The sequence below is a fragment of the Solanum stenotomum genome, chromosome 8, assembly GCF_019186545.1.
Source record: "Solanum stenotomum isolate F172 chromosome 8, ASM1918654v1, whole genome shotgun sequence".
In the NCBI taxonomy this organism is placed as follows: Eukaryota; Viridiplantae; Streptophyta; class Magnoliopsida; order Solanales; family Solanaceae; genus Solanum; species Solanum stenotomum.
This window is the reverse complement of record NC_064289.1, coordinates 24,434,535-24,456,411: the sequence shown is the minus strand read 5'-3', so window position 1 is coordinate 24,456,411 and position 21,877 is coordinate 24,434,535. Positions and strand designations below refer to the sequence as shown.

General features: G+C 35.7%; 2 protein-coding genes across 7 annotated transcripts; both read left to right on the top strand.

Moving 5' to 3' along the window:
* The first annotated feature begins 572 nt into the window (after nt 1-572).
* On the top strand, nt 573-11,091 carry LOC125873066 (uncharacterized). Its single transcript, XM_049553931.1, has 9 exons — nt 573-803; nt 959-1,209; nt 5,481-5,628; nt 5,723-5,873; nt 5,960-6,085; nt 6,173-6,253; nt 6,815-7,007; nt 7,085-7,355; nt 10,489-11,091. Exons 2-9 carry the CDS (start codon nt 1,012-1,014, stop codon nt 10,761-10,763), a joined length of 1,443 nt encoding a protein of 480 aa, XP_049409888.1. The 5' UTR covers nt 573-803; nt 959-1,011; the 3' UTR covers nt 10,764-11,091.
* Nucleotides 11,092-13,934: 2,843 nt separating this feature from the next.
* On the top strand, nt 13,935-20,295 carry LOC125873064 (uncharacterized). Of its 6 annotated transcripts, none has more exons than XM_049553924.1 (11): nt 13,935-14,087; nt 14,616-14,713; nt 14,984-15,169; nt 15,261-15,381; nt 15,464-15,497; nt 15,628-15,668; nt 15,769-15,803; nt 15,878-16,030; nt 17,178-19,657; nt 19,820-19,897; nt 20,001-20,295. In XM_049553924.1, exons 2-11 carry the CDS (start codon nt 14,640-14,642, stop codon nt 20,066-20,068), a joined length of 3,270 nt encoding a protein of 1,089 aa, XP_049409881.1. In that variant the 5' UTR covers nt 13,935-14,087; nt 14,616-14,639; the 3' UTR covers nt 20,069-20,295. The 6 variants fall into 6 exon arrangements, with proteins under 6 accessions (XP_049409881.1, XP_049409886.1, XP_049409884.1 ...); XM_049553929.1 differs by lacking the exon at nt 13,935-14,087 and adding an exon at nt 14,177-14,456 and having other exon boundaries at nt 15,261-15,372; nt 15,631-15,668; XM_049553927.1 differs by lacking the exon at nt 13,935-14,087 and adding an exon at nt 14,177-14,456 and having other exon boundaries at nt 15,261-15,372.
* Nucleotides 20,296-21,877: the final 1,582 nt, after the last annotated feature.

The window sequence follows — 21,877 nt, the reverse complement described above, 5'->3', positions numbered from 1 at the left end:
GGTTTATGGTGTTTCAAGTGATGGACAAAGTTATATAAAATATGACTAAAAGTTATGAATGATGAAAACATAGACAAGAATGGTGGTTTTTATGATTTAGGAAAGTGGTGATAATGGTGGAGATGGAAGTTGTCGTGATGAGATCTAATTTGAAAAATGGAGAGAGATGGTTAAGGAAGAATGAAATGAAAAAAATAAATTAATGATGTGTCATTTAAAATCTAACGTGGATGACGACATGTCATTTTTTGTGAGCGTTTGAAGTTTACACAAAGCAATGGGGTTTAAAATGGTGAGTTTCGTTGAGTTTAAGAGCTCAGTTGACAAATAGTTAAGTAAAAAGATCCATAATACAAACGCATACAAATATAAGAATGGTCTAGACCATTTTGCCAATTCAAAATAACTTAAATATCACTTTTATATCTCTTCTCTAATACTAAATAATATCATACATAATATATATGAAATATTTCTTCCAATACTCCACCTAAGTGAGACTATCTTAAGTGAAGTAATTTGGTGCACCGTCAAAAGGCTTTGAAGATTTATTTTGAAATAAGTCCCTTGTTGACGCTCTTTCAAATTCCGACAAATTCCTCTTTTACTCTCTGGCCATTCCCTCCCTCCCTCCCTCTTCTTCCAAAATCCAAACAGTGTGTCACTCACTCTTCCAATTTCCGGCTGAAATTGGTACTGTAGGAAGTAAAGTAAGCTCGTATGCCTGTAGAACTGTATACCTCATACCTAGTTCCCCCAAAACAGCTACCAACAAAGTTTCTTCTCTGATTTTTTGCTGTTTGGTGAGTGAGTTTCTCTGTCCGTGCAACTAACTACTGTAAAAATCTTACCTTTTTCATGGGTATTTAAAAGTTAGGGTTTAGACATGGAAACCCATGTTTGTTTTTTACTCTAAACCCCAGAAACCTGATATTTTGTGTACATGTTTCTGTGTTAGGGTTTGAGATTTTGGGTGGAATCTCTTTTTAGAGCTGTTTTTGGGATTTAAGGATGGATGGAAGGAGGATAACTGCTAGTCCTCGCCCATGTTGTGGGAGGAGGGTGGTAGCAAAGAAGCGCCCACGCGGTGGAATGGATGGGTTCGTTAACAGTGTTAAGAAGCTTCAACGGAGAGAGATTGGTTCCAAGAGAGACCGTTCTTTCAGTATGAGCGATGCCCAAGAGCGTTTCCGGAATATACACTTACAGGTTTGTTGGATCTTCTTCTCAATTTTGTCTTCTCAATTATTCCTAGTTGAGCTCCTATGTTTATGAGTAGAGGTTGAAACAGCCTAGTTGGAATGGACTTCTTTTGGGGTTTTGGGGGTGGGTTGGTGTTATTGAATTTAAGGTGGTGGAGCTGAATCCAATGATTACTGGATAAACAATGAGGCAAGTGGGAGAACTTAGACAATTCTTGTTGATTTTAATGGAGCAAATTTTCATTAACCCATGAAGAGGATCATACATACCTATATTAAAAGTATCTAGAACTGATCAAAAGATTTCTTCAAACAAATGAAAGGAAAACCAGACACACAGCTTACATGAATCAACTAAGAGAGAAGTCGAGTGTGCTTATTTGCCACTGCTTGAGTTTATGACCTAAAATAAGGTTGCTTTGGTGCTAGATCTTTCTAAGGGTGGCCTAAAACACACACATCAGTTCCTAATTTAATTTTTCTTAACCTTTGTTTGGATGCTTCAAATGCAAAATAACTCTTTATTTCCTTATAAGAGATACATGAGGAAAGGAGAAGTTTTTGTGTCTTAGCTTGCTAAGCAAGGGAGGAACTAGGTAGAGGGAAAGGGGTTTAACTTAATTCCTTCGTTGAAAATTTATGTTGCGCAGTCTATTATGTTTTAGAACTATCATTGCGTAAATAGGTAAAAAACGATCTTATTTTTTTGTTGGTTGTATAAAAATGTTGAATCCACTTGAGTAAGGGAGAATTCTAGTGAAGCGGCAAAGGATAACTTCCTTCTGGTCATATGTTCAAATTCTGGTGTGAAATTCTAATAATTTTTTAAATAAATATTTACCTCTGCCACTTTTCTGCTAGTAGTATGGTATTGTTGTTAGAGGTTTGCACATGAACAGTATGCTCATCCAGAGTTTGTTGCTAAAGGTTTATAGTGAAAACAGAGTATAGAAGTGGAGAAGCCGTTTATTGTTTTTGTTCAGAAAGTGTGACGTGCATTGTACAATTTTATTGGTGTAGAAGGGGAAAATACCCGGCGTTAATGAAGTTGGGGCTCTGGTTTGGTATAATGGGTTGAATTGTGTATGTTTACAGATCCAGATGTTTTAATTAGATTTACTTTGTGTCTTTTCTGCTGCTCATCTTGGTGATTTCCTAAATTGCTCGGACTCTCCAAAAATGTTGCGGCACCTGTGTTGGATCCTTCAAAAATGCACTACTCTTGAAGGATCTGACACACACCCGATGACATTTTTGAAGGTTCTGAGCAACATAGGTGATTTCTATAGTTTAGGCTTCACTTAACAGAGTTGGGTTGCATATCAGTCCTTTATTTATATATGTATTGGTAAGTCATGTTGGTCCGTTATTGTAAAAACAGACAACCTATTATATCTTAGGTGTATACAAGAGGTGCTTGGTTCTCAACTATGAAATTTGTGCTAAAATTAAGTACATAATTAGGAAGGATGAGCTGAAGATTTTAACATGAGAATAGTCTCAATTCCCCCCCAAATTTGTCCATGGACTCGGGGAAAAGTATCCAATATGGGTTGACGTAATCCCACCCGTATCCTGCACCCCCACCCACTCCTGCACCAGTCTCATGTCGATACGGGTGCGGCAGTAAAAATGAAGAGTCCACGCAACTTAGTACTTGCTATTTCTACTGTTGATAATTACTTTTAATGACAGTGATCTCAGAGAACTAAATTTGCATGTAGAAATAGTACATATGTACCAAATTGACCAAATTTATTCAAGTGAATAGTTCAGCATTGATCTTGACCAAAATGAAAGTAAGAGAGTACACACATGGGATTTAAAATGAAGATATGCAATGTTTATTCACTTTGTTTCATTAGTAAGTAGAAAAAGGAGAGTTCCCAAGCCATTTGAAATTGGATGTGGGGAGGAAAAAGTATATCCATCTCGCAGAACCAGTGTTGGAAAGCTCCTGTCCAGGCTGGCTTGGGAAGGCGAATGTAGACAACCTTATATCCTCATTGGAGAGAAGAAACAGGGTGTTAGTTGCAATATTAGTTGTAAATTTTTGTGGCTGTGCTGTAATATGTATCATGTTGAATGTGAATGCAAATTATCATATTCCTTATTGAAATAGAATAAAAATGTGAAGTCTTCTGTTTTTACGGGCAATGCCTTTTTCTTTAAATAAGCAGAGTATAAACAGAAATGGTAATATTACATAATGTAAATGACACTATCTCTATTATTGATGTCCTAGACTCAATCTAGTCGTAGAGAAGTGACATTGGGAGTACATTTGTATATAAGGTTTCAATACAACCCATGTATTGTTTTGTGATATAATACAAGTTACCAAGTTCAAAAAAAAGAAGGTTTAGGAAGTATAATAAGGGGAAGGGAAATTAAAATTCGACGCAGACGTTAATACAAATTCCATCCTTGAACTTGCTCTCTAAAAGTCACTATTTGGACTGTATACTATGGTCATTTAGGAATTAAATTATCTTTAGAATCACCTCTTCTTAATGAGTCAATCTTGAAAACCATCCACCAGATCTTGACTAACTATTAAATTTGATTTCTTTCATGTCTCTTCTTCAACCTTTTTCTGTATAAGTATATATCTATCCTTTGGTTTTGGCAAAGTGGAATGAACAATAATCAGAATCCTGTGTGATTCTTCTCTTCCTTTCGTCTCCTTTTGTTTGTCAGTTCTTATTTCTATGCTCATTCATCCATGCCCTGCACTCTTATCTCATTTTCTCCAGCATCTTCCTTTGCAAATTAGCCTCATACTCCACTTCATTCCTGACTCCCCTTTGTTATGTTCAAATGTAGTTTCCTTAATTGCGTGTTTGTTAGAATCTTTGTTCTGAAGTTTAATGTGTTATGTGTTGCATTAATATGACTAACAATATAAAACTACTTTGCAGAAATTGTATTTGCTAGTCCCTTTGTTTCATTTTATATTGTGGTTTTTAACTGAGCATTACCCTCCTTAAACTTCACTTGTGGGGTTACACCAAATTTTTTGTTGTTGTTGTTGTGGTGTTTAACTTTGCATTGAGTTTAAGAAAGACATTTGACACGTACTAAAATACCCGTAGGACTTGTGGTTTTAAAACTTAGGCAAAAAGACCTTGTTAATACTTTTGCCTACACCATGTGGCTAAAGGTGGAGTGTTTATTAGGCAAAAGTATGCTTTACTAGATAGGTAAACGATGTTCTGAGATGTGTGGCGTCGGAATTGTGATATCTTTTGTCTACAATGTAGTGGAACCCTATATTAGGTGATCTAATTTATAGGTTGTGCAACACATCTAGTTTCAATGCATGCTTCCAGTTTTGAATAATTATGTTGACAAGTAGCTCACCAGTTGCTTTCTTGACGCATAAATTTTTGAACAAGCCACGGTAGGCAGCTAGTGGTTTGAAAACACAGTGGAGGTGCTCTTGGCATCCTTTGTTTAACGGCTTGTTTTCCTAGGCTGAGGTTTCTGCTTATTCGTCTTATGGTACATTTCCATACAACATGACTTATTCCTTACAGTATGCATTCTGTTGTGATTTTGCCGTCTACTCATCGTCTAAGCAATTTGTAATATTTTCTTGGATTTCTATCTTTTATTTTTCCTAATTTGCATTTGGTGGTTAAATTTTGCATGAATAACTGGACAAATGTTAGTTGGAGTTGTGTCTTTCATGTCGCTAGAAACTTGTATACAGCTATGAAGCTGCAAAAAGATGAGAAGTATTTTGTAGATTGGATAAGTTGGGCTATTTTTTGGATGTTGTTTTGATGTGTCCTTAGTTATAAATTTTGGATGGTTTCTAGTGAAATTTTTCATTGTTTGTCCTTGAGATGGCATCTTATCTTTATGCGATTTAGCATGTAGTAATTGTGGGTTGCCTGAATATCAAAAACTATATAACCTGACCCTTCGAGGTGGCCCAGTGGTTTGGGCTTGAGACTTCCATGTTGGAGGTCTCAAGTTTGAAACCCTTTGCCAGCGAAAGTCGGGGGTTTGCCTTCCGGGTCGAGCTCGTCGCACCGGGCTTGCCTAGTGCGGGTTACCTCTCCTATGTGGTTTGCGAGCTATTGCATAGGAGCCGGGTTTTTTACACTGTGCGTACCCAAAGGGTAGTGGTTGCGGGTTTCCCTTGTCATAAAAAAAAAACTAAAATATCTCTAGTTGAATTAGTTGTTCATTATTTTAGAATGCTGCCCTCACCTAGCATGTATTTCTACTGAGTACTGACTACTGACTGTTTTTATATGTGGTTCATAGGAGGAATATGATACCCATGATCCAAAAGGCCATTGTGCATTAGTACTTCCATTTCTTAAGAAAAGGTCAAAGATAATTGAGATAGTTGCTGCCCGCGATATTGTTTTTGCCCTTGCACAATCTGGTGTCTGTGCAGCATTTAGCCGAGGTAAAGAACAAATATTAGTAATTCTCAATGTTATATTCCTTCTATGAGCACCTTTGTGATTGAAAGTGAATTGACACACATCTTGGTGGTACAGAATCAAACCGGAGGATATGCTTTCTGAATGTCAGTCCAGACGAAGTCATACGAAGTTTGTTTTACAATAAAAACAATGATTCATTAATCACTGTTTCAGTCTATGCTTCAGATAATTTCAGTTCCTTGAAATGCAGAACAACAAGGATTGAGTATGAAATTTTGATATTGTTGTTTGATCACATTCTGCTAAATATTTGTTTTAGTTCTAATTCAATATATTTGTCAATGGTATTAGATACATAAGGAGGGGTAAACCAGATGCTGGGTTTGCTCTATTTGAGTCTGAATCATTAAAATGGCCTGGTTTTGTGGAGTTTGATGATGTGAATGGAAAAGTTCTTACTTACTCTGCCCAGGATAGGTAAAATTTTGGTACTGAAGTCCTTCCTGTGATCAATTTTAGTAATTTTGTTTGATGTACTTATACAATCCTTTTTACTTTTGACAGCATATATAAGGTGTTTGACCTGAAGAATTATACAATGTTATACTCGATATCAGACAAGAATGTTCAAGAGATAAAAATCAGGTAACTTCATCACTTCTGCAAGCATACACATGCTCATTTTTTGCCATGACTAGTTAGTGTTATAACTTATGTGCATGGAAATGCTCTACATAATCTTGCGGTAGATGTCATTTCCAGTATATGGAAGTGTATTATTTTACATTTGCTGGAGTTGCTAGCTCCATTTGTTCCTATGCTTTTGTAATTGTATTTTATTTGTTTTTTTAATGTTCTCCTGTTTTAGTAGTCTCTCCGACTCTTTTTGATGTGTCCTAATGTTGGTGGCAGTTATTGTAGGCTTATCTCATCTATTACTATTATGGTTATGATTCTTTTGAGATACCTGTTAATTCTGGGAGATTGGGATGGGGATGGACAATGCTCTTTTTTAAGTCTTGAGATCTGTAAGGTCGCGATTAAGTGAAAAGGATGGTTTCAATAGATAGAATAATGCACTTCTTGGCAGTTTGGTCTGTTGTGTTTATTCATATACACTTTTCCAAAAATGTGCAGTAGTTTGATTTCTTAAGAAATGGTTATCTTGACTTGAAATTTTTGTTCTCTTCCTTTTCCCATTTGCAGTCCAGGAATCATGCTGCTAATATTTACCAAAGCTAGCGGCCATGTGCCTTTAAAGATTCTCTCCATTGAGGATGGCACTGTTCTCAAATCTTTCAACCACCTGCTTCACCGAAATAAGAAGGTAGATTTCATTGAACAGTTCAATGAAAAGCTTCTTGTCAAACAGGAGAATGAAAATCTTCAGATTCTTGATGTGAGTTACTATCACCTTTTCTATTGTATCTTTTAGCTTTCTTTATCGTCAAGTCTAATAGCTGTTGAATTTAATAGGTCCGCAATTCTGAGTTGACAGAAGTCAGCAGAGCCGAATTCATGACCCCATCAGCATTCATATTTCTGTATGAGAATCAGTTATTCTTAACGTTCAGAAATAGAACAGTAGCTGTTTGGAATTTCCGTGGGGAGCTTGTGACTTCATTTGAGGATCACTTGTTATGGCACCCTGACTGCAATACAAACAACATATATATTACTAGTGATCAGGACCTTATTATTTCATATTGCAAAGCTGATTCTGATGATCCCTTATCAGAAGCAACTGGTACGTCAGTATGAATTTAACATTATTCTTGATATTTGAAAAATGTAATATACTTTTGGACGTGAGATTATATCATACTCCCTCCGGTCCCTATTAAATGGTGGTTCTTGCTTTTATATTTAGTCCAAAATATGTATTTTCTTAAATAATCAAGAGAGTATTATCTTTTTTCCTTCCAACTTTACCCTTATTTAAATGAGCGAATTTTTACAAAACCAAAAAACCTTATTAAATAGGTACAAATTTTAATAAGGGTAATTTAGTGAAAACACTTATGGGTCTCGAAGGGGAACTTTGGGGGACATAAAGGGGACGAGTGGTGGAATGGGGAGGTTAAAGTGGAAAGCAAGAAGGCTGCTTAAATGAAGTTGGTGGAGAGCAAATATGATGAACATGGAGAGGTATAAACTTGTGAAAAGGGAAGCGAGGACGAAGGTTATGGCGGCTAAAATGACTACATTTAGACACTTGTATGAAGAACTAGAGAACAAAGGTGGGAAAAGAAGTTATATAGGCTTGTGAAGGTGAGGGACAGGAGGGCACGTGACCTAGACCAAGTGATATGCATTAATGATGATGATGATAAAGTACTAGTGGAAGAGGCACACACTAAATGAAGATGACAACCGTACTTCCATCAACTCTTAAATGAATGAGGAGACGAGAATATTTGTGCTTGGTGATTTAGAGCACTTTGAGCGTCATTGAGATTTTAGGTATTGCAAGTGTGTTAAGTTTGAGGAGGTTAAGGGGCAATTCATAAGATGAGAGGGGAAGAGAGACCAAGCCAAACGAGATTCTTGCGGAATTTTGGAAGAGTTCATGCAAAATGGGTTTGGAGTGGCTAATTGGGTTTTTCAATGTCATTTTCAAGACAATTAAAGTGCCTGAAGAATGTAGGTGGAGTACAATGATCCTATTGTATAAGAATAAAGGCGAGGTACGACATTACAACAACTATAGGAGTATCAAACTACTAAGTCATGAAAGTTCGGGAAAGAGTGGTCGAGATGAGGATTAGGAGGAAACCCGTGTATTTCTGAGAACTGATTTGGATTGATGTCCGGTTGATGAACAACACAAGTCAATCATCTTTTAAGGAGAATGTTGGAACAACATATAGAGAAGAAAAGCGACTTGCATATGATGTTCATTGACCTAGAGAAGGCATATGATAAAATCCCGAGAGAGGTTTTATGAAGGTGCTTGGAGTCTAGAGGTGTACATCCGGTATACTATGTCACCAAAAATGTTGTCGCACCAATGTCAAATCCTCCAAATATGCATTACTTTTGGAGGATCTGACACACACATGTCAACATTTTTGAAGAATCTAAGCAACATAGGTAGTATACATTAGAGTGATTATGGAAATGTTCGATGGAGCCAAAATTAGAGTGAGGATAGTTAGAGGAGACTCAAACATTTTCCAGTCAAGATGGGATGCATTAGGGATTAACTCTCAGCTCGTTTTTATTTGCCTTGGAATGGATGAATTGACACGACATATTCAAGGGAAAGTACCATGGCACATGTTATTTGCAGACGACATTATATTGATCAACGAGACACGCCACTAGAACTTTGTAGACAAACCCTAGAGTCTAAGGCTTCCGGCTGAGCAGGACTAAGTCAGAGTATAGGAATGCAAGTTCAGTGTAAGGAGGTGGAGAGGGAGTGATGATTGATACATAAGTCATCCCCGAGTATCTTGAGTCTATAATCCAAGAAAACAGAGATCGACGAGGATGTTACTCACGGTATTGGAGAAGGGTGGATGAAATAGAGACGTGCATTCGATGTCGTATGTGATAAGGATGTATCACCGAGACTTAAAGGTAAGTTCTAAAGTGGTTGTTGGATGACTATGTTGTACGGGTGGAGTGTTGGCTAGTCAAGAGCTCGCACCTTCAGAAGATGAAGTAACAAAAGTGATGCTTAGATGAATGTGTGGGCATACTAGAAGAGACAAAATTAGGAACAAAGATATATAAGGCAAGGTGGGACTCTGGAGTAATCTTTGGGGTGGACAAGATGTGGGAAGCGAAACTAAGATGGTTCGGACATGTAAAAAGGAGGAGCACATATGCCCCAATGAGGAAGTGATGCTTAGATGAATGTGTGGGAATACTAGAAGAGACAAAATTTGGAACGAAGATATATGAGGCAAGGTGGGAGTAATCTCTGGGGTGGACAAGATGTGGGAAGTGAAACTAAGATGATTCGGACATGTAAAAAGGAGGAGCACATATGCCCCAGTGAGGAGGTGTGGGAGGTTGGTGGTGATAGGTTTGAGGGGAGGTAGCAGTAGCCTAAGGAAGAATTGGGGAAAGGTGAGACATGACACATTTTCAGCTCACCGAGGACATAATCTTAGATAAGAAAGCATGGATGTCGAGAATTAGGGTGGACAACTAGTAGGTACTTGAATATTTTCTCTCTTCCAAGTGGTATGGCTCTAGGCTGGAGCACCTATCTGTTCTCTTATGGCCTTATCAATATTATTATTATTATTTCGCTAGCATTACCTTGTTATTTGATTTTATTACTACTATTGTTTCTTTTACTTTGGTTATATATACTATTTTTATTGTAAGTATTTTTATTTCTTCAATATTCTCATCATAGTGTTTTACTCTTGCATTTCTTTCAAACCATGTTTTGGAAAACAATTTTTTTGAACCAAAGGTCTATCGGAAACAAGCTCTCTACTGACAATGTTAGGGGTAAGGTCTGTGTACCCCACACTATTTTAAACTCCCAACCCAATTTGTTGTTGTACCTCTTACTTTCTAGGAGTGAATTTTTTTAAGGGGTGTGCTCAAGCTAAAAAACACCATATAAAATAGCTCGGAGGGAGTAATAAATATGATTAGAGCTCCTTGTTAAAAAAATAAAAAATGATTAGAGCTGATATGCCTTTTAAATTTGTATTTGTTCTCTTAAAAATATTGCTTTCACCAACATTGCTAAGCTTGGAGAAAGGAAGTAAATGATGTGGTCATTAGGCATGATCTGGATGGTTGGGAGTAGGGTGACTCAGTAGATTTTGATGCTTGCCTCGTGGTTTTATTATTTTTGATGTTCTATTCTTGTTTATAAATCTCTGAATATGACTGATCTGGTTTTACAGCGGGATCGATCAATATCAGCAACATTTTGACAGGCAAGTGCCTCGCTAAAATAAAAGCAACCGAAAGACGTACCACAGATGATTGCAGTTGCAGTACCAATTGCAATGGGCATGGTGGCAGAAGTTGCAACTCTAAGAAGCGTATCCAAGCTTCTAGAACTAGAAGCACAGTTGCAGAAGCTCTGGAAGATATCACTGCCCTTTTCTATGATGAAGAGCACAATGAGATCTATACTGGAAACAATTTTGGCCTGATCCATGTATGGTCTAACTGAAGGTCGACATTGAATGCCATTCTCTGAATATGTCAAAAAGGTGACACAAATATGCCACGAGAAGAATTCACCATTGAATGCCATCTTCTCGTCTGGCTCGCTCGCTGTGTTTTTTTATTTTATTTGTAGTGTTACCCCCGAGAAGGGGAGATGATTGGATTTGTGACATCTATTTACTTCACAGTGCATGTCTGTTAATAATTTGGTTTACCCAGTGATATTTCTTTTGAACTAGAGTGAGTTGATAATTTCTAGTGTTGGGAGTGTTTCTTTAACCTTGGCTTTCTACTGAGTTGTACAGACGGTGAAATGGCTGAGAGCATATTATGCATTTGTGTAAAATTGAAAAGCAAACCATAATTTAGATGTGATGATGAATCAATTGAAAGTCGTTATCATAGTGTTTATAAAAATCAAGTCTAAACAAAATATTACAACAAATATCATCAAGAATCTTATAGGCAAATGGTATAGACGAGTGAAGAAGATATTGTATAGAATGTGCTGTGGTTGGCCTGTAATTGTCACCATAAATAATTCACAAATAGAAAATGATCTGGAATGTGTCTCAATCTTCTAAGTCTAGAAAGATAAGCATACATGAATAACGGTTCCATGCTGGTCATTTGCACTTTTGTCCCGATTTTGATTTTTAATTTTTGAATTTACTTTTTTACAGTGTATAAGTTTATATTTTTGCATCATAATATTATCTTGGTGTTTGATTTCTAAAGGAAAGAAACTGCAAACCAGTTCATTTGAACACCAGCCCACTTGAAGAGTAAAAATTAAAGACCACTTGAACCTCATTTGAAAGACAAAGATTAAAGATCAATTCATTTGATGGATAAATCACGCAATTAAATGTTTTCATACGTGATATGTCTGGCTCCTTCCCTCTTGTTTTCTCTTTAATGTTTTTAGTACAAATTTTACTGATAAAACAAGAGAATCTACGATAATAAGTATTACCTCCGTCCACTTTTAATTATTATAGTTTCTCTTTTTAGAGTTAACCGATAATAACTTTGACTAACATTTTACAATGTATTTTTTCATCATATTATATGCAAAAATAGTAATTTATAGTAATTTTCGTATAGTTTTTGAATTTCTAGTTTTTTTATTTAAAATATCAAATTAATATAATCTAATTTAACTTTGAAAATTAGTCTAATTAACTTTCGAAAAGCGTATCATGATAATTAAAAGTGGACCAGTGTAATGGTCTGCTAGGACGAATACTCCAAGCCCCAAGGTGCAATATTTTGCACGAGGTAAACGCTTTTGCCTATTTAAATTTCTAACTGAATAATCTTTATTATAATAAATTCGAGATACGTGGAGACTGAACGAAACCAATTAGTACTTATGTAACATATTTTTCTTGTTAGTTTAATCAAAATTTGAAAATAATTAGCATTACACTTTTCTTCTATATGTAATAAAAAAATTTATAATCCTATAAATGTTAGATAGGTTTAATTTTTTTTATAGCTATACAAATGCTATATCATAGCTTAGAATACGAGTTTTAAAAGTTTTTATTACTTTTTATTAAAAAAAATCATTATCGATTCAACTTATTTATGTCACATGAATGAAAAATGAGGAGTAGAAAACTAGCAATTGCACTGCCGTAAATTACGTACCTAATTATAATAGTAGTCAAATAGTCACTATCAGGCTTCGATTTACAATTTTTTTTTGGCAATTAGCTGACATTTTGTTAATCACCAAGTACTCAAACAAAACCAGAGCATACATCTAATGAATGTTCATCTAAATCCAGCACCTATAGCTCACAATCATTATGGCTTGACTTTAACCATAAAAAATATCGTGTAACGGATGAGACTGCTCACCTTTTAACCAGAGGTCTGGATTGGAGCCATATATATAAAAAAAAATCCTTGATAAGGAGAGCTTCCCCTCAAATGGGACCCTACTGACTACATGACACGAATTCAAATTAGTTGGACTCCAATACAAATACCGAAAATTAGTATATCCTCAAAGTAAATGTGATTTTAGCTAAGGTTCGGCTTTAAAACATTTCAAGCAATGTCAAAAAGCTATATGCATGGAACGTACGTGATTGCTTGCATTTACTCAATTAATGTTTAATCCTATTTGTAGAAATTAATGTAAAGGATTTTTCTTTGTTTCACTTTTTCTTTAACACAACAAAATTAAAATTTACCTTTTCCACTGTTGGAAACAATTGCAAACTACTCAATCCTTTATATAGTTAGTTAGTTACAGCCAAATTTTTAAAATTAGAAAGCTAATCCCTCCCATTCCAATTTCTATGAGATCGTTTGATTTGATAAAATATTTTTTTAAAAAAAGGATTTCTTTTTTGAAATGTGTTCTAAAAAAAGCCTTAGATATTTATATGTGTATAAATTATTTCTTTAAAAAATTAAAAGAAAAATTTTAAAGTTAAATTATGAAAATATGCCTTTTTTTTAATGAACTAAAGAAAAAAAGGTGTCACGTAGACGGAGAAAAAAAGACCAAAGACAATTAGCAGGAAAGTACTAACAAAGAATCGGAGGAGAAAGCAACAATACAACTTTAAGAAACAATACTTCCTCTTTCCCATTTTAAATATTTTAATTTGAAAAATAATGAGAGACTTTGAAATTCTCTGTTTTGAACTTTGTTAGAATGTTGAAATTGAAAAAAACTATATAGACATTTTTATTCGAAATAGATTTAAAAATAAAAAAAATTAAGACACTTAAATTGATATGAATGGAGTCAGAAGATGAGATGACTAGTCAATAATTTTATACTATTCAAACTTAAGTTTGAAAAAAACAAAATTAAAGAAAAAAAAGAGTAGAGAAACATTACATGATGAGGCAATAATAAACACATCTAACATATTAATCAAAGGTTGTCCCCACTTGCACTGTCTCCTTGGCTTTCTTTGTCTTTCATTCTGCTAATTAGGCAGCCTTTTTCCAAACGCAATCTCACAAAATACAGTAAAATTAATTTGGTGAAATTTGAATTTTGAAGTTTTCAAAAAATGAAATCTTGATTATAAATTAATTAATCATAATAACATCCATTTTTATGACAATGATATACGTTTTGATTCTCTACAAATGCACATATTTTATTCTCTACAACACACTGTTTCTTAGCTTACTCTTCTTTTTATTTATTTATCTTCTCCCTCACACTCAAAGTTGTGTGCTTTTTGAGCTTTTAGCTTTACACTCCACTGTGTTTGTCCACAATTTTGAAAAAAAAAAAGAGACCGTCAGTTTTACATTTTAGCTTCAAATCCCACTTCAATCTTCATTTTCTGTAAGTAATTCCACCTGCATTTATACATTTTTTAACAAACCCAGAAAGAGTATTACAAGTTGATGCATATGGATTTTTTTTCTTTTGTTTTTGAAATTTGAGTTCTTGTAAGGGTGTGCATTGACTTGATGGAACATGGGGTTTGCTTGTCGGTGGTCCTTTTGCCCCAAGATTGAATCTTTTTAAATTTAGATCTAATTTTTCAATGTGGGTTGGTGGGGTCTTCATTGTTTTAGCTCAATTCTTGGTTTACTCACCTTTCACACTTTAGATTTAAGTTGTGTCATTGTTGGTGCCATAGAAATATTTTAGGCAATCTTGCTTGGATTTTAGTTCCCCTAAAGCTATAATATGTAAAATCTTGATCAGGTGATGTATTGATTTGGTGGCTATTTTTAGTGTTATTCTTGGTGTAAATATTTGTTTCTTTCCTCAATCAAATAGATACGTAATGCAGATGATGAGTTTTCTATCAGGAGCATCCTAATATAGGGATAATGTAATGTAATTTAGTGTTGTTTTTACCAGGTTGAGTGTTTTTGAGAGATCAAGATGGTGGAGGGAGGTGTGGATGCTGATGTCTTGATGGAGTATGTTGAATTTAAGATTTTTCCGAGCCAGGGGAGGTTAGACTTTTGTTTTCTATTCAGCTGATTTCATTCGTGTTGCGATCTCATAGTTCTTGCAGTGGTATCTTTAAGAGGTTTGATCAATCTTTGACACATTGTTTTCTTTGGTCAAAATGAAGTGGATACTATTTTTAAGATTGACAATTCATTGATCAAGTGCAACTAATTTAAAATACCTGTTATGTTTGTATATAGTTACTATAGTAACATAATGCTTAATGAATTCGACATGGATGTTCAACAATTTGTTTTTCCTTCTTGACATAGGTATGAGACACTTATGATCTACGGAGACAAGGTAGAGGCAGCATCTTCGGGGCTTCTGAAGCAATTAGTGCTACATTCTCCCAAAATCAAATCATTGCACTCCAAAGGCTCAGATTCCAGCTTTAAATTTAAGCCTCTGGGTAATCTTAGTGATGCCAAATGGTTTACGAAATCCACATTAATCAGGTTTATTCAGACACCATCATTTGCTTCAAACTATTCCTTTGTTTGTTCTAAGTGCTCATATTCTCACACTGCAATTCCTCCTCCTTCTCAGGTTTCTTCGTATTATAAGTTCATCAGATATAATTGATGTGGCCAAGGCAACGGTAAATGAAATATCACAGCTTGAAGATGCTCGAAAGTTTCATCTTTCTTTGTACTCAAAGGTGCTTTGGGTTTTTAACATCCTTTTTGCCCCTTCAATTATTTCATTGAAACATGTGGCAAACAGAATACTGAGCTCGTTTACTCTTTTAGGGTCCTCAAGATCATACTGGGAGTGAGGAAACAGGTTAGTTCTACTATTCTGTGCTTGGCAATATTAAACATAAAATCGCATCATATCCTATTCTGCTTTGAATTATGCCTAGACTAGTTTGACCCTGTTGCCTCGCAAGTGATATCCTTTCTTATTCTTCCTGCAGATGTCAGCTACTCAAATTGTGCGGCACCAACACTTGATGTAATTCGATCTCTCCTTTTTTGTGAATCATCTTCTTTATTTCACAGAGATTATAGCTTATATATATTTGAAGCTAACATGATTACTGATTTCTATTCAGGATGATGATAACCCTTCTTCATCAGATGCTTCCAAGTATGTCCTTGGGACTCTTTAAAGTTTATATTATATAGTTATTCCAGCAGCTCCTAAAATTCTCATTTGAACAGGAATGAATTATTGCGAGCAATGGACTTGAGGCTCACTGCATTAACACAGGAATTAGCTGCTGTTTTTGACCAAGCTGTTGGCACCAAATGCTCTTTTGGGGATATCACTAACATAGAGAAGTTCTCTTATTATTTTGGAGCTGTTGACTTAAGGTAAGTTAATGGACTGAAAAGGCGACTGAAGCCAGAAGGTTTCTCTTTTACGTACATCAAATCATGTCCCCCTCTAACTATGTAACTTTTTGCACATGAATGGACATGGTAGGGATCAAGCCTAACTCCCCACATTAAGGACTCACAATCCTTAATGATGGGTTGATTAAAAAATAAAATATAAAAAATTATGTAGCAATTTCTACGTTTTGTCAACATTTCGCTGAACTTTTAGTTTGCATACTATTTTGAGTGATCATGTTATAATGGAAGCCACATTTACCTTTTGGTTCAATTTTAACTACCAGAACAACGACAACATGCCTAATGAAATCCCACTAAGTGGGGTCTGGGGAGGGTATATTGTACGCAAACCTTATCACCACCTTGTGGAGATTGAGAGGTTGTTTCCGAAAGACCCTTGCCTCAAGTGCATCAAACCCAAGTAAAAGAAGAAGAAAATAATATGAAGAAAACAGTCATTAATACCCTTGTAGCAGTGCAAAGTTTACAAGAAAAAAACACTAACAATGGTAAAATAGTGTGATAATCGCAAGCACAATTAAAAAAAAAAACAAGAATTATAAGGGTACTACTAGTACTACGACATGCACCCCTACTATCCCTCTACCCTAATATGCGACCTCCACTCCTTCCTATTGTGGCATGGAAGGAGTTATTTTCGAATTATGAATGAGTTGATCGGAGGTCTTCCTAACCCTTTCTAGTGGACGTAGAGCCATTTGGTTGAGAGGAGAGACTTGAGTTCTGGATTTTGACTTTGTCAAATTAAGGTGACTTAGCTGTCCTTGCTCACACGAGGAAATTCCATCTTGAAGACCTTGGTGCTTCTTAGTTTTACCAGTTTAGATTGTAGCCCTTTTTCTGCTCGTGTGTTTGTTACGGAGAGATTGCAAATATTCTTCTTCCAATTTCTTTTGATATAATGTAGGAGAGGGGGAACCATTCAGTTCCTTGGGGCAATAGGACTTTGGAAACTAAAAACTTCTGAGTAGTGAATGTTTTCTTTCATATGTAGTTTAACTTGTAAATAGGCTCGTTCTACCTATCAATGATGTGAAACTAAATCTTCTAGAACCGAGATATGTGGATTTGGTAATGACCAAGGATGTGCTGTCTATTTTAGGAACTGTCTGCAGAAGTTTGTTGCATTGAGGCAGGAGAACACAAACGGTGATTCTCTTGGTAAAGAGCCATCTCTCTCTAAAAACGATGCCAGGAATGACAAAACTGGTCCAGTAGGGAGTACTTCTAAGACATCCAAACCACCACAATCAGATACAGCTGTGAAATATAGTGCCTCGCCTGCGAAAGCAGCGCAGCTTGAGAGGCAAAGCTCATCAGCAAGTGAGGAATCAGCTTTGACAAGTGAGGAGGAACAACCATCGATGGAAAGGAGTCGGACCCTTATCAGATCTGCATCACCAAGGAGGTCTGCATCTCCAATGCGAAGAGTCCAAATTGGACGCTCTGGCTCACGACGATCCACTGCTTTAACAATAAAGAGTCTGAACTTCTTTCCTGCCAGGGAAAGGTCATTCTCTCATAGAGATGAATCTGCAAGCGATTGTGATGAGCAAGAACATGAGCAAACCTCAAAAAAATCTGAGAACAATTTACAAAGAATGAGTGTGCAAGATGCAATTCATCTTTTTGAAAACAAACAGAAAGGTCAAATAGTAGATTTTCAGAAGACAAAGTCATTATTGAATGTCTCAGTTGCTAATAAGGCGGTATTGAGGAGATGGAGTTCAGGGGTGTGTGAAAGTGCTAATCCAGTAGATGTTGCTTCTGGCGATTTGACTTCCCTGGCAGCCAATAAATTGGAAGATCAAGAATTTGAGAGCACTTTAGAAATGAAGCCAGAGTCTTATCCTACTCCCGAAATCTATGATGCTGAGGCTGTTGACAATGATTGCAAATCAAACTTACCTGAAGAAAGAGCATCTAGTCCAGAGGAAATGAGAAAGGAGTGTCTCCCTAACCAAGGTGAAGAAACAGATCAGAAATTAAATGCCTCAGTTGAATGGACTCGAAAAAAGGAAGCAGAACTAAACCAATTGCTGATGAGGATGATGGAAACCAAACCTACCAAATATCAGAACTTGGCACCTGGTGATAGCAAACTCCAACGTCTTCCCAATGAGTGTAGAGGTGGCTTTTATGATCATTACAAAGAAAAGAGGGATGAGAAACTTCGTGGTGAAACTACCAGGAAGCAAGCAGAGAAGGGAAAACAATTTAAAGCACTGCAACAAATTCTTGATGGGAAAAAAGCTGAGATGGTCTCAAAAAAAGCAAGTAATGATAGTAAAAAATCAAATATAAAGAGAACACAGAAAGCAGTGAAGAACTTACCTGAATCTTCCAATCCCAGAAGTGGAACTCCTAATCCTGCTGTTGTAAAGAAAGTTCCATTGAAAACATCACCATTGCCAGCTACCCGCAAATCATGGCCATCTGCACCTTCACCAAGGGCTGCAGGGATATCTCCTGCTAAAACTCCAGGTACTACACCTACCCGCAGAATATCCCAGCCAGCACCAGCCGCTCCAAGGTCAAGCGAAAAGGTTGAGAAATTACAACCAAAGATAGTGAGAGCAACTGAGAATGGTACCAGAAGAACTGTTAAAGGTGTAAGTGAAAAGAAGTTAGAAACTGTGACAAAAACTAGCAAACCTAGAAGATCCAAAGTTCAGCCTGCGTCTGAAGATTCTGCTTTCTCAGCGAAACCTAAGCTCAGCAAGGTAACAAAGAAAAGTAGTGTGATGCCTCTGGAAGCAAAGGAGACAAAGCCTTTTCTTCGTAAGGGCTCACGTACTGGATCTGCTCCTAGCTCTGGTCTTGGTCCAGTTGTAAAGGTTAAAGTTGCATCTCAGCCTGAAGAGAGTGTGACGGATTCTGTTGATTCGGTTAAAATGGAAGAGAAAGAGATGGCTTCTGTTTCTTTTGATCATGTTAATCAAGTGCAGGATAGGGGTCTTGAAGATTTAAAAGTCCACGAGGATAAAGACTCTGAAGCTCAGGCAAAGAGCCTCCAGAAATGTGAAAATGCAGAAAGATTTGATATGGTCACTTCAAATGACACTGATGATTTTGGAAGGATTGAAGATTCTACCCCAAAAGACGAGGTCGAAGGAGAGCCAAACATCTCACCTAGTGCCTGGGTGGAAATAGAGGAGCTCGAGGCTAAGTCTTTTCCAAGTAATGGTGATTTCTGTAATAATGATTCTTTGGGTGATGTTGCACCCGTAAGAGTCTCAAGTCCACGAGTTCGTCATTCTCTTTCTCAAATGCTGCTCGAAGACAACGGTGAAACTGATGTAATTGACTGGGGTAATGCTGAGAATCCACCAACCATGATCTATCAGAAAGATGAACCTAAAGGTTTAAAGCGGCTTCTGAAGTTTGCTCGAAAAAGTAAGACTGATGCAAATTCAACTGGTTATTCAAGCCCCTCTGTCTTTTCTGAGGGAGAGGATGATCCAGAGGATTCTAAAGTTCTTACTAGGAGAAGTTCTGACAATCTATTAAAGAAGGCTACACTTCATGCAAAAAACGCTGGGCAACAAAAATCGTCATCATCTGAAGTCTACGAGATATCTGGTATTTATTCTTGCTTCACATCAAGCATTTCATTTTCCATTCTGATCACTGTTTTAGTTTGTTAATTTTAATCATTTCATATATGCAAGAGTGTTAAATTACTTTCTGATGGTCTTTGGTTGATTATTGTTATGGATTCTGGACATTTCTTTCTGTTTGCAGCACCAACTAGTATAGGCAAAATTGCTGCTAAGAAATTGCAAGAGGGACACATCTCAGCGTCAGCGACTACAACAAAAGGTTACTATGTTCTTTTTTTTTCCAATTCAAGTTTGACTTACTTTATTGCCATAAACTTGTAATGAGTATGTTTTGCTAACATTGTGGTGCTTTTATGTTTCAGCAACAAGATCATTTTTCTCTCTTTCAGCATTCAAAGGAAGCAAACAAAATGATGCCAAGCTTCGATGAGAAACCTGCCTTAGTATAGGGGGATAAAATGTTGTAGCTTGTAATGTTTCTGTTTCTTTTTTAAAAAAGAAAAGATATCATAACAGAACAGCGGCCAAAGCAGCAGATTCCATAGCCGCGGTTCTTCTTTAGAGATATCACCAAGTGAATAATTTGTTCCTATTAGTAAAGAAAAACAATTTTTTCTTCTTGCAAGGACTTTCTATAAAGCATAATATTACCATTTACCACTTCATCTCATTCTTATGTGTGAAAAAATGGAAACAGGAATGTTCAACTTCAAATGAAAGCAGGAATATTCCAACTTCAAATGAAAATAATAATCCAAATTAACATATCAAAATATATCCTCCCGTCATTTTTATTTAAATGAGAAAAATGAAACCTATGGTAGTAGAATAATTTTGTTGGCGTCGTAATACAATTTTGTTGGTGTTAGTCGAAACGTAAAAGAGAAAACATAAGATTTAATGTGGGCTGGAGATCCTATGTCTATCAAAGAACAGATGCCTTTATTAGTACGTCAGTCTACGGTTATGGTCAAACTTATAATTGCTCGATGTAAATAATAAACGATGTACCTTAATACAAGATATTGAAAAAACATAATAGAGTAGATCAAAGAGGATTGAGAAGATGTTCTTTTATACTAAAAAATCAGTTCTTGAATCTTGAAAAGTACTAATATTCTCACCATTAAAACAAATTTCGGAGGAACATAAATATAGTTGATGTTTCTTATAATAATAATAATAAAGAATGTACCCTATACTAGACAGTGAATTTACTATTACAGTTTCGTAAAAGACCCATCCTTACAACACTAGCATCCAAACAATGTGGCTTCGTAAAATTCATCCACAAACAAAAGTTGAGTGCCATTTACTGTCAAGCAGAATATCAATGTTTTCGTTTTCATCATTAGTTGGTCCGTCTACATCATTGATCAGTTCATCGGAGCGCCTCCGTCTTGATCAGTATCGTCTCCATCTTGATCAGTAGCATTCCTAAATCATTACCATCTCCATCTTGATCAGTAGCATTCCTAAATCATGTTCATTACCATCTCCATCTTGATCAGTATAATTAGCGCCCAAATCTTGTTCATTAGCATGTCCATCTTCATCATCAAGATCAATAAATCTTGATCAAGATGGAGATGCTAATGAGCAAGATTTAGGCACTAATGAGAAAATTGAGTTGACGACAAATACTGATATACAATAGTATATATATACATATATAGAAAGGCCACTTCCTGATAATTCGAAAAGGAGGGAAATTTGGAAGTAAACTATTTTCCTTCATTAGGAAGAAAATAATTTTTCTTTTTTTGTTTTGCCCTCCAAGACTATTTTCCTTTTAATTTCTCACACTAGTCATTTGGACATTTTATTTTGCATTCTTACACATATGCACACACTTAAAATTGTTTTGGATACCAAATATGTTTTCTTTTTTTCCCTTTTGTATTTTTCCCCTAATAATAGTACATATATTATTCGACTTTCTCTCTCTATTTATATATAAAGCGTTTATCTTATAAAATCAATTATTATGCATGAAAAATAAAAACTAAATTGATACATATGTTGAATATCGTTATGATCTACTTAAATGTGGTCAGAAGTCATGTGACTCTTGCTTCGATTCAAATATGAATATATAAAAATATTAAATAGTATAAAAAATTGATTGTATAATAATTATTACCAAGCATAAAAAGAAAAATAAATAACATTAAACTCATAAGCACAAACAAAAATCTTCAATAATCACTAAAAGATTTGAAATGCAAATGAGAAATAT

Coding starts and splice junctions, on each gene's coding strand:
- LOC125873064 (XM_049553924.1), top strand. CDS start 14,640: ATGGTGGAGGGAGGTGTGGATGCTGATGTCTTGATGGAGTATGTTGAA. Junction 19,658..19,819: donor TGAAGTCTACGAGATATCTG/GTATTTATTCTT, acceptor TTCTGTTTGCAG/CACCAACTAGTATAGGCAAA. Junction 19,898..20,000: donor GTCAGCGACTACAACAAAAG/GTTACTATGTTC, acceptor TTTATGTTTCAG/CAACAAGATCATTTTTCTCT.
- LOC125873066 (XM_049553931.1), top strand. CDS start 1,012: ATGGATGGAAGGAGGATAACTGCTAGTCCTCGCCCATGTTGTGGGAGG. Junction 5,629..5,722: donor CTGTGCAGCATTTAGCCGAG/GTAAAGAACAAA, acceptor TTGGTGGTACAG/AATCAAACCGGAGGATATGC. Junction 6,254..6,814: donor GTTCAAGAGATAAAAATCAG/GTAACTTCATCA, acceptor TCCCATTTGCAG/TCCAGGAATCATGCTGCTAA.